This window comes from Apteryx mantelli, chromosome Z, assembly GCF_036417845.1.
Source record: "Apteryx mantelli isolate bAptMan1 chromosome Z, bAptMan1.hap1, whole genome shotgun sequence".
Classification (NCBI taxonomy): Eukaryota; Metazoa; Chordata; class Aves; order Apterygiformes; family Apterygidae; genus Apteryx; species Apteryx mantelli.
Window position 1 is genome coordinate 25,001,881 of NC_090020.1, and position 12,792 is coordinate 25,014,672.

At 37.3% G+C, this 12,792-nt stretch overlaps 1 protein-coding gene across 3 annotated transcripts in view; it reads left to right on the forward strand.

The window, feature by feature from the left end:
- The window catches only part of FOCAD (focadhesin), a 127,735-nt gene that overhangs the window by 70,289 nt on the left and 44,654 nt on the right, over window positions 1-12,792 (forward strand). For all 3 annotated transcript variants that reach the window (XM_067316125.1, XM_067316124.1, XM_067316126.1), the window contains exons 16-21: window positions 2,571-2,705; window positions 3,099-3,149; window positions 3,894-3,977; window positions 5,513-5,645; window positions 8,831-9,019; window positions 9,331-9,452. In XM_067316125.1, coding sequence (XP_067172226.1) covers window positions 2,571-2,705; window positions 3,099-3,149; window positions 3,894-3,977; window positions 5,513-5,645; window positions 8,831-9,019; window positions 9,331-9,452 — 714 coding nt within the window. The remainder of the gene's footprint in view (window positions 1-2,570; window positions 2,706-3,098; window positions 3,150-3,893; window positions 3,978-5,512; window positions 5,646-8,830; window positions 9,020-9,330; window positions 9,453-12,792) is intronic.

The following is a 12,792-nucleotide window of genomic DNA, read 5'->3' on the forward strand; positions in this document are numbered from 1 at the left end:
ACGTTTGTTAAGAGTCTTTTTTGTGGCTGCTCTGAATAAAGCAGGTTTTATTACTGTCTGAGATTTGAATCTTATTTTGTTGGAGATAAAGCTGAGCATCAAGAACTTCTGGTCAAGTGGAGCAATGCCTCATTTGAATGTCACTGCTTGCAGCTTTCAGCTATCCTTCTGTATTTACCGTATTTGTGCAGTACTGTGCAGACTTGCAGCACTCTACAACTGAAAAATAATGCTTGCATTTTAGTTCTGATACTGCTATGGAGCAGTAATATATCTTCATTTCATGAGGACCTTCAGTCTGAATAAATCAAAATCAAAATGCTTTTATAACAATTAAGCTGCACAGCTCTCCTGTGAGAGTTAACATGGGTATTCATGTTTACAGATAAGAGAAACCAAAGCCTTCTGGGGTTAAGATCCGGTGAAATAAAATTCCAGTGTCTACTTCCTAGTCCTTTCTCATAACTAAAGAGATTATTCTTTTTCTCCAAACTGTAAAATTTTATAATAATATGTGACACTGAAGTTCAAGGCAGATTGTCTGTGTGCTCGATAACAAGTTGCTTATCAATTTCATAGTCATATGGCTTTGAATTAAGGATAGTTTGGTTAAGTTCTTAAAGATAATCATAAAGTTAAGCACAAAAGGCAATTCTCTAATTAATAGGACTATTCATGAATTTAAGGCCAGGTCAAAGGTGGAATAGCTTTCTGAATTGAGGTCTGAGAAGTGAGGCATGTTTCCAAAATAATCTTCTAAACAGTTGCCCTAAGGGTTAACTATCTACAGACTTAATAAATAGAGCCAATATTTCCATGTTTTATATGAAGCAACATTGTAATACAGGGATTTCTCTAAAGATGTCTTACAATGCACTTGGATCTTGTTTTTATTCATTGTAATTTCCATAAGCCATAGAAGTTGTAATTGGCAAAGGCAAAAGAGTTGAGCAAATTTGCTGTTGCTTATCAAATACCGAATGTGACAGAGTAAAGGGTTTGCTGTTTGGTGCTAATGAAACCATTCAACTGTGAAGAGATATGCTGTAGAACATGTTTTTATGTTACAGCGACAACATCTCATTTGGCTGTTGGTGTATAATAAAAATATCCAGAACTGTTAAGCTGGTTGTTTAATGCTTGTTACCATGCTATAACACTTCCCAGTTTGTTGGATGTGAATGAGAATCAATTCTGTGGTCTCATTGTTCTGATAGTCTTGTTTGTCACCTAACCCCCAGGATGCATCTATTATGGACTATTAAATTTTAAATCATAATTGTTCAGCTGTGTCTACCCCCATAAGTATTAAAGATCAGGTTAGGTTTCTTCTTGTGCAGAGTGTTGCTTCCTTTTCAGAGGATTTGGGTTTATTGTTTGCTTGTTTCTCCTCCCAGTCATTTCTAACCTGCAAAAATACCAACCTTTAATCACACCATGCAAGGTGCTCTGAGTGTTTGACTTTATTGACATTACCTGTAACAGTGAGTTGCTTTGCCTTTTGGGGGGGTTGTCTTATAGCCGTGTTGGCCTCCTGAATTGAAATAATTGAAGGAGCATGATTTCCCAGTTTATACTGGGCTCTTTGCAGTATGGAGGCCTGTGGATATTCCTGTTTTAACCTACCACTGTGATATTTTGGTGTGCTTAATTTTTCTCTTGAAGCCGCTAATAGCTAGAATTGCAGAACTGTGTCTGAAGTGATTTTAGCTTTTATTCAATAGACAGTAACTTTGTTGCTCCTAGAATGACTACAAAGGGAGATTTAAAGGGGCAAAACTTGCATGTTCTAAGGACTTTGAAAGCAAATGAAAAGACTCCAAATTCATTATTAATTAAATAAAAATAAATTTCATGATTTTTCAAGCCAGTTTCACAGTTTTTGTAAGTTTAACAATGGAAGCATGATGTTACTATGGCCTGTGGTTTCCTAACACACAACCAGAGTGATTTATTTTCATGTTTCTAGCTTGTTGAAGTGATTTCTTGTGGTCTGTGTAAGTTGTTTAAGAACTGATATGCTCAGTACAGGGCTAAAGAAGCTATGGTGGCATTAGTTTTTATTTTAGCTTGACTTTTTCAAATGGCTTCTGGATTCCTGCGGTTTTATATTCTTCCTTTCTTTTCCACGAAATTACCAGGATTTGGTTGTGTTCAGAGATTAAGGGCACTTTGTTTTGGAGGGCTTATGGAGAATATAGTTACCCCTGCTTATATCTTGCTGAACTCCCAGAAGCAGCTTGTTCTTAAGCTAATTTAAACAAATGAAGTAGTGCAGTTGTGTTATATCCAGATATATCTGCTGCTTCTGTGCATAATACTAGTGTCCTGTCTATTCCTACTGGTAGCTGCTTTATCCAGTGAGGTGTTGTTTAGTACTGTTGCATGATAGCAGTTAATGTACTGTGAGGCTGTTAATTTAAATTTTTGATACACTTGCCATTTCTTTAATACAGCCTGCATTAATTCCCATCCCAAGTAGGATAAAAGAAAGTAAGTACTGGAAACAAATGTTGTGCCAGGTAGGCTGGGACTGCTCTTATTAATGGTGCCTCTCATTTCCCTTTCAGGTTGTTTGTATTCGCTCTACGTGGAGTGCTCTGTCTCCAAAGCTGAGCTGTGATAAAAGACCCCTCATTTTAAAAACACTTAATGAACTGTTTGCCCTGGTTCCCTCATTAACAGTGAATACAAATGAATATGAGGTATGTGCCCATGGCCTAAGGTGTGTTCCTTCTTTTCGTGTATCTCCGCATGCAAATTATAAATATGCCTACATATTTTTGAATAGCTAAATTGCACTGTCTGACTAATTCAAGTTAACGATAATGCACATTTCCATAGCATTGCACAATTTCAGATTGCATTAATGAATCCCAGGAGATAGGTGAGAAATACTAGTCCTCACTAGTGCAAGGTAATATGAGGCTTTCCTCTCCCAGAATGAGGGCATGTGAGCATGTTTACAGTTCAGCTCTGTATCCCCTTCATTCTGGCTCAGTTTGTGTTGAGGTGACAGCAGTTCCTCTCAGATGGATGGTGCCTGTTCCTTTAGCCAAGAAAAATGACGTGAATGCATGTTTTGTTTACCTTTATAGAAATTCAAAGCTCAAGTTATCAGCTTCCTTTGGAACAACACACAAAACAAGGTAGGTGACCACATGAAAAAATTAATTTGTGGTGTCGGCTGCTGAATATTGGGGTTTATACCTTTTTGTCGTGAAAAAGTTAAGTGTCAGAAATTTCATTTTCTAATAATGTCTTCTCATTGTCATTGACTGTTTAACACTGTTTCTGAAGCTCTGTGATGCTTATGAAAGTTGGTAACTGGTAGTCTTGAGATCATTCTCTTTGCCACTCCCAAGAACAGGTTTTACGCAGGCAAAAGCAGTTTGAGTTCCCCTGGTAGACTTCAGCTTGACATGATAAAGCTACTTTTGCTAAGCTGCAGCTGTGACATTTAATTCAATTTAGACATGCCAGGGTTTTAAACTAACTTGGATACTGACTGAATAACTATAACATGTGGAGCTCAGTACAGGGTAACTACACAGGTGTGTACATCTTGTTTCTTTGGTGGGGTTTTGTAGCACTGTGAATTTGGGACCATCACAGCCGTGTGGCTAGGAGAACCAAAGTAATTTCGTTTAAATGTAGCTCAGGTGTTTCTACATGAACTGCAGTCACAGTGTTGGCCTAAATAATGGGTCTTTCTCATTTGCCTGTTATGTATAAAGAAACTAACTGAGAAAGTGCCCGAGTAAAACAGTCTTATTTATAGAAAAAGAGTAAGTCTTTTTCGGCATTCAGTGGTTAGTGGATAGGCTTCTTATACAGAGAGTGTCTGTATGCTGTGCTTGTAATTTTATTTTTCTTCCTGCTCATTTTTCCAGGATGCTGTTGTAGCAGTTTCAGCCTATAGATCACTCTCTTCATTTGGCTCTGAAGAACATACAATTCTTCACCTTCCTGAACAGGTAGCAATGTTGTATGTTTAGCAGTGAGGGCATGTGACGCTTCCACCAGACATAAGCTGTATCATATTGGAAGGGAAAAAAGGCCTTGTGCTTTCTACCAGACAAGTATGGGAGCCTCAGACAAGGGAAGTGAACTCGTGCTAGAGAAACAGGATGCTATTATGTATGATTAGCACAGCTAACTCTTAGAAGAGGGGAAAGCTGCAAGTGAAAGCTGAGTGAGGTCTAAGCAGTCAGAAGGTAGCTTTCTTCTTTCATTAGTTAAATCAGGTTATTCAGGTGCCTTTGGGCACTTGGTTTGCATCTTATGTTCTTTTGGTAATGCTTGAAATCAGATCTTGACTTGTGAAGTTTTTAAGACACTAAGCAGCTCAAGTGCATATTGTTCCGTCCACTGCTGTCCACTCATGCTTAGGACTCCTGTTTCTGAATTAGGCAAGTTGATTTGAACAGTAGGTGTTTTTTTGTTTTGTTTTTAGGGGTTCTTTTTTGGAATTAAGATGAAAACTTTTCCTGTGCTTGTGTTCTGAACTTCTACAGCATGATATCTTGCTCTTTTTGATAAAATCAGGCAGAAAGAAATTGAGTTTTTTTATTTGAAACTTTAAATATATGTGGAGAATCTTTAAACTCTGAAACTTCAGTCTGATCAGTTAACTCAATAACATGACAAAATAAAGGAGTACAAGGAGACCAATGTGTAAGGTTGTCTGTGTGAATTGTGTGGGTTTTTTTTTCCCCCAATAATCTTGTATGAGAGGCTGTGCAATAATCAGTAATCCATTGATACTTTATGGTGTAGTAAATATTTCTGTAAATTTTTATTTCCTGCATTGTTACAAAATTGGCTCCATCTGGGTGTTGTGACTGCCTGTCATAAAAAGGTTGAAATAAGCAGCTTTAAAATTAAAAAACATACTTGCTATATATAAAGTATTGAAAAAAGTTCAGCATAAGTGCTACAAGTGAAAATGTGTTTGTGTGGAAAAGCACAAGATAGAGAATGAGAGAAATCTCTAAATACTGCTGCAGTAATAAATCTCTTTTGTGGTGGTACGTAACTCTGTAGTAATGGTGTTATTATTTTATGCTCTTTCACTAGACAATGAGTAAATATGTGTTCATTGAAAGCATTAAAATATGCTTTTCACGTTCTGAAAGCTAGTATAGAAAAATAACTTTTTTGATCAGATATATATTAAAATGTCAACATATAAGTTTTTCTGAATGGTTGAAGAAGAGTCTGACTGAAAATGAAGGCTTAGTACCATTAGTTCAGTCCATGGCTGTCATGATTAATTTTACTATTACGGATACCATAGATTTACATACTTGGGTGATCTTACAAGCCTGTTGTGCAGGTAGAAGAAAAACTTCTATTCTTTCAGCTTCAGATTAATGAAATGGAGTAAGATAATTGCAATGGACAGCTTTTCATATTGAGTGGGTATTTTTGACATTTGGAATAATGAAAGTTAATCAGTGTTCAGAGTTAAATGTTTTTGTGATCATACTTTTCTGTTTTAATCTTTCAGGCACGACCAGAAGTTGATCCTCTAGAGGAGACGGACATGAATGAAGAAGAAGAAGAGAAGGAAGTGGATCTCTCTGTTCCAGGCTCTTCCTATATCAAGCTGTTGTCTCTGACACCAGCTTCTGTTTTAGGAGGTAGAATATGTTTAGTATTTGAGGTTGCTGTACACCTTTAGAAGGACAATGACTATAAAGGCATGTAGCTCCTTTATGACAGAGTGACATGTTAGACTGCAGCCTTATTTTGTTTCTGGCAAAGTATCTTACCAAATTACAAGAAAAAATATAAAGTAAAAGTTGAAAGAAAAACGAACAAAACCCCCTAACCCAGTCTTAGGAAGACATGAATTCAGAGGTCCTGGCAGTCAAAAAAATGGTTGTAAAGTTGTATAAGCTCTTTCTGTTATGTGGTTCGTCCTATAGCAAAAGCTAGTTGCTTATTATTTACCTCAAGTGCCCAGTGTTTCATCACAGTACAAGCTCAAGAGGGAGGATGGTGCAGACATTTTGAAAGGCAGCTCTATTTTTAAACCCGGCATGGGTTCAAAAAAATCCCCCTAAAAACCCTTGTTTTTTTATAAAGCATAATTTTCCCAATATAAAGAGCACCATGCATTTTTTAACATTTTAAAATAATGTTAAAACAGTACAATGTACAAAATACAATCAATCAGTAAAATTTCAGTTCTATCCTTAATTTTAATGATACATGTTGATAATGAAGCATGCTTCAAGGGATCATCTCTGGTTGATGCATCTGTTTTGACACCTAGACAGTTGAATCACCTTTAGAATTTGGGGATTTTTATGTTCAGCTGATTACTTTTGTTAATGCTGTCTTTTATCTCCAGATACAAGGTTGTAACATTAGTACCTAGATGCATACATTGTTATCTCACTATTTGTAGAATATCTGGGATATTGATCTGTGATTGCAATCTGTAGGCATTACCATAATATAACTAACCTTTGTAGTATTTTTCTAAAGGGGGGCTCCTAGAAATATGCTTTCACAAAATACTTTGTGTGTTTAGCAGTCTAAAATACGTGCAGCTCTGCCTAGAGAAAGGGACTATATAACCTATTTAGTGAATTCTGAAGACTTTGCAAGGAAGCCAAAGTAACCTACTTCAGCTAAAGACAGTGATGCATCTGGGCAGAAAGCTCAAGCCATACAATGAACATTAAGATGGGCAACTTACCAGGAAGGTGGGAAAACTGCAAATGATGTTTAGAGAAAACAGACTGAATAAAAAGAGGCAGCTATCACAGGCTGGTATAAAAACATGCATGCAAACAGCTTTTCCACCCCAGAACATTCATTAAATAGATTCTTGAGTCTTCATCTGCTAACAAACACTGCCAATTAAAACAGAATACAGAGTACACACTTGAACAAAAGCTTTAGTTTTATGATCAGCAAGAGTTGTTGTCATGAATTAGTAACTCCCATGACAGGGTAGGAAAATGGATATCAGAAGCAAAGGCAGAAATGCCCCCGGAACCACTAGGTCTCTATTAGGTCTCTGAATCTGTGCCATCTGGTCTGATGGAATTTTGCTTTTACGTGTTACTGAGATAATTCAGTATTTCCTTACTGTTTGGTAAGAGAAGGACCCAAGTGCTTTTAAAGACAATAGTCTCTGTTTCTCAGTGTTTCCCCTGAAGTCCTTGCTAGTCCACACCAAGTCAACTAAAACTTCCAAAGAAAGTGCTGCTTGTGAGATCTTTCCTCCTCTTGCTTTTCCTGGTTGACTCCTTTAACTCTGAGCTGCTGCTTTTTACTTTTTCCTCCCTCCCTCCTCTTGCATCCTTGAGAAGAAGAAAATCTCTGATCTTTTTCAGCCTCCACATACTTCTTCCTAAGGAGATGAACACTTGTTGCCATAGCAACAAGTGTTCAAAATACAGAGCTCCAACCAAAAGATGGTGTTGGTATTGGCATTACTCCTGAGTTGTGGGATTTTTTTTTTTTTTCCAAGAGCCTTCCCCAGCTCTATGGGGGGAAAACATCTAAGCTTGCAAACAAATCTACAGAGACTATTTCTGCAGCAGAGCTGAGAAGAAAAACTAGAAAACAAAGTAGAATGTAGACTTTATATGGCAGTTGATTGGAACATGCTGCAGTTAGTTTACCGTAGCTGTCTGCTCATGTGAACCATTGGAAACTGAAGTTGTGGGGAATATCTTCTCTCAGACTCCTTTAAAACTGTTTTGTCTTTTCAATTTGCATGTTGTCTGAAAGCGCTGGAGTGTTTAGGGTAGGGGGAGGGTTATGGTGGTCTTTGTACAAACTGTTTTTGGTTTTAATAATTTTTTATCCTGGATGTCTGAGAACTGTCTGAAGCCCTGTAGTATGAGAAGCTTAAAAAAAAAAAAAAACACACACTATATAAAACACTGTAAGCTTCAGGCAACAGTTGATAATTTATTATTATTATTATTATTATTATTATTATTATTATTATTATTATTCAGAGAAACATCTGAGGTATTAGTTGCCTCTTTTTTTCCTTCAGACTGATTCCAAGCATTGAAGTACGGTAGTCTATCATTTGCAGCACATCCAGGTATTTCATGAAATTCACCCAGGTTTTCTAGTTTGAGGTTTTTGTCTGGCAGGCTACACCCTCAGGCTGTATCTCTTGCCTCAGAATCTGTTTTGGACCTGTAAAGGCTACTTCAGTTTGACTTCACAGACAAGAAATAATGATACATTAATTCTTTATAATTTTCAGCACAGCTTGAACATAAAAGCTACAGCCTGAGAGTGCAGAACTTAACCACAGCAGTAGATACTCTTTGTTACAGAAATCGTAGTACAAGCCTTGTACTTTTGTCTGCCTCCCATCTCCTGCATGCATGTGCTCTGTCTACTCTGTTTGCAGAGTCTGCTCTTAAATCTTCTAAAAAACAATGTTTTGTGAGAGAACATGTTTCGTTACATTTGTAAACATCAGTTTAATTTCTCACTGGCCTTCCTTCAGCCTGTGCCAATGTTACAGGTGTAACAGTCAATGTAATCAACAGTTCAGGGAATAGTTCAGACTATTTTCTTTTCTGCCTGAGCGTCTGACATGACTTATTCAAAGTCTCTTGAGCTGAAATTGCAGTAGCAGTGAATATGGTATCAGACTTGCAAGAGTTCTCAATTCCTTGACCTTGAGCATTGATTTGAATGTGTAGTTATTAGTTTAGCTGAGCATAACTGCACTGAAGCACAGCTTCAGTTCTGGGTTTGCTAGGATTTTTCTGGTCTCTCAGTCATCAGGCTCTGACCTTTGCTTTTCACCCTCCTGTTTTTCCTGTGCTTCACCCAGCATTTGAAGAGTTTGCAGCATCGCTTGTGAAACAGGAGATGACCAACATGCCCCGTGGTGTGTATCATTCTGCTTTGAGAGGAGGGACTGCACGCTCGGACCAGGGCAAGACTGTGGCAGGTGTTCCAAACTTCTTGCTGAAAATGTATGAAAGGAACAAACAACCAGGCATGACACCAGGCCTTGCAGGTAAGCTGTCACTTTCTTGAATCGTCAGAGGTCTGTTAATGGGCAAGCGTTTAAGTGAGGCACGTGTACAAGCTTTGACCCGAAGAGATTTTTCTGAATCAGAGTCTGAGAGTGGATCAGTTTAAGAGATAATCATATCCAGTGCTATTTGCATATGCTTACATAAGCCACTTATGCTTTTACATCATTGGCTTTTATTAAATTAACTTTGGAAGTTCTTTGGTTTCTCAAATGTGACATATGCAATACTCTTCTGAACTATTATGAAGAGAATTTGTACTGACCTTCCTTTTCCTTCCCATTTCTTTAAGCTGGCATGTTGTTGTGTTATGACCTTCCAGTCCATATGGGCAAAGATGGCAAGCCTATTAATCGTTTTCTGGCCAGCAGGGGACGCAATTTCCAGCAAATGTTGGTAGCCCTCATTCATGAGGTAAGGTGCTGGCTTTTCTTCCCGTTCTGAAGTATTGTACTTCCCTCCTCTCCCTTACTATCCAAGGAGTCTCATTTGTTTTTGCTAATTAGGAAATAGTAGCAACTAGCTATGGTATGTATGAATGTACCATAATTAACTAAAGTTTCTCTGATGGACAGTTAACTTGAATTGAACATGTGAATATGTTTTTTAAATATTCAGCACTGAAATGCACCTTATGAAGATCAATAGAGCAAACAGAAGCTGACATCTGCCTTTATCTGCCTTGCAGACTACTTATACCTGCTTTGTACCTGCTATGTCTAACCAGTTCTAGATGAATGGCAAGTCTGAATAATGACTCCAGGGAGAAGTGACATCCACCTTTTGTTAGGGAGTGCTATTTTATTCTGTCTTGTAATTATTTCAGCTCCTTGACCTATTATGCTGATGTTACTGATTCTGTGCAGTGACCTTTGGTAAACTGTAATACATAAATTCACGTAGCTTTGAAAAAAGAACAAGAAGTAAGCCACCCAGTTGGTCATTAGGGAAAATAAAGTGCTCATTACTAAATCTTTCAGAGCATTTAGAATTACGGTACTTTTATGGCTGATATGGAAGTTGATCTTTGAAAGCTTTAGAGAGAGGTAAAACAAAATGAGTAGTTAGACTAGACCTAGACTAGACTGGGGAAATAAATATTCCTTTCCCAGTTTTTATGTCTGTGAGAGCATTTACTAATGCAAATGGAAATGTGTTAATCTCTTAAGAGTTCATAAAACAACTCTGTTAATATAATAATTTTGCATTGCTACAGAGGTTAATAACATGTATCTTAAGGTGAAAATTCTGTTCACAAGCATGAATAAAACTGTACAAATTATTTCACTTTGTTCTGCCAAGTGTGATACAAACAAGACAGCATAGATGAACATAAAAAATATCTTCTGTCAAAATTTAGACTGGACTCAGGCAGAATCTCCAGAGATAAAAACAATATATGAGTAGCTGGGTATTTTAAAGTTTTTTTTTCACCCACAGCAATGCCAATTCTTACTCTAATTTTTCAAGGATAAAAAAGTTTAAATATTCCCATGACTTCTACCTCCCTTTCCAAAGTCTGTCCCATACACAGGCAGTTTGGTACTATGAGAGATTATTTGATTACATGCTGTTTTGTACAGAGAAGCCTTTTCTTCAGTGCACAGGCTGGATACTGAACCAGAACTGTATAGAAAAGGAAGTGTTTTGTCTAAAACTCCTACTGCACTCATAGCAGAAGTTGGAAGGGGTAGTATGAATAAGGTAGGGGTTGCAGGTGGAAGTGTGTCTGGCTCCTGATTTTGCTTGGTGACTATCACCCACCAGAACTGGAGCCTACCCCCTGCAGAGTTCCTGTACAATGCTGATGAAATCACTGACATCAAACATTTTGTTATGAAATAAACAGAACATGGGGTTTCAGTGGAAAGTTTGTGTACATGGGGGTTTTAGAGTTTTTATGTTTGCCAATGGAAGTGCATGGGGCTGTGTTCTGATCCTGTGATGCATCAGCCTGGCTCCCTCCTGGCTTTGCTCCCAGGTGCTACTCCATGTTTGCATTTGTACTGGTTCACTCCCAGGATCTCTTTGGAGCACACCAACTAGTTCCTTCCAAAGCAAACTTGCCTGCAGCATCGCTTGCCTGAAGTTTCCTGACAGACAGTATAAATGTGAACCATTGTGAATTTATTTGGTTTCTTCTACCTAGAGTGGTCTTTTAGCTCTGTCTCATCCCTCAAACACTTCCATGGATACACTTAAGCATCTCCTGTAAAAATACCCCACTAGAGGGCTGTGACACAGCATCTTATTTTGGGCACTTTGAACTGAAAAACTACAAAAAGTAGTAATTATGTCTTGAGGCCCCAGAGACACCACATTGATCACAGAGAAAATTTGGGCCAAGTGCTATAAGAACATGAGTCAGTCTGTATAAGTTGGACTTGGGGCTAGAGATCTCTCCTTGGTGCTGTCTACAAAGTCAGTGTCAACAGGGTTTTAAAGTACTTCAGTTACAAAGTTGTTCCCTCAAAATAGCAAGACAAAAATAAATAAATCCTAAAATACAGATCTCAAACATCTAATCAAGGATGCAAATTTTATAGATATTTTCCATCTTAATGTCTTTACTGCTGAAGAGTGAAGGTATAAACTGGAGATAATACCCCTCATAATCACAGGGATGTGAAAGTAAAAATTTATTAGGGCATTCAAGCAGTTGGAAAAACACTAATGGTGAGCACCAGGGGAAGCCCATAAGAATACTGAGAAATATGTTTTTGGAGGAGATGTAGAGTAATGAGTTACGAATGAGCATGGGTTTCTACAGAATCCAAAGAGAAAAGCTCAGCATTTTGTGTAGCTACTGCATTCTATGGGACCTGGGTCCAGTGCCAAAGTTTCTGAAGGAGGAAAAAAAAAGGAATTATATGATAACAGACATGTATTGAAATGTTTCATGAACTGAATTACGGTGGTATGAATAATTCTGCTATTCTGTAGATTTTTGGATACTGAATTTTGTGCATGTGGTTTGTTTAGGTTTTTTTTTTCTTTCTAAACTACTGTGTCTGTAAACAGTCACATGTTGCCCTGGTAAAACACCAATTACTATCTTTGGTAAAAATTTAAATCATGTTATTTGTTTGTGTGTACTAGCACTGATTGTAACATCCAGCAGCTCATCAAGAATTGATCTTTCTTGTACTAGCAAACTACCTTCTGAATCATAGAAATACAACCTTAAAATACTTTGTTTGACATCATGTATTTTGTATGTGAAGATATGCAGAACTGGAGATAGTATTGAACATGTACCAATTAATGAAGGACAGAAATGTTATAAAGATATTAAAAGTACCTCAGAAAAGTTTTACAAAGTCAGTTGGTTCAGGGTATAGGTAAACTAAAAAGAAATCTGAATATGTTTAAAATACATAACTAAATAAAAAAAGTCTTTAGACAAACTTAACTGTGCACTTTTAGCAATAACCCACAATAACTATGAACATTTGATTAAAATATATTGATATTTATGTTCTCAGATTAAAGTGAATTTAAAGACAAAATGGGGGAATGGGGGTGTAGGGATGCCTTTTTTGTCCTTTATGTAAAAACAGCTGGAGTTGAGGTTGTCAAAAAATAAAAATAAATTGGGCCTTTGCCTAGAATAGCAGCGAATTCCTAGGCTCATCTGACTGACTGTTACACTGTAGTATGTAGTTCAAGTCCTCAATCATCTTTTGGGGAACAGATTTAACAGTTAAAAACAAGGAGTTTAAACTATAAAGCCACCAAATAGCAGTATAGGACT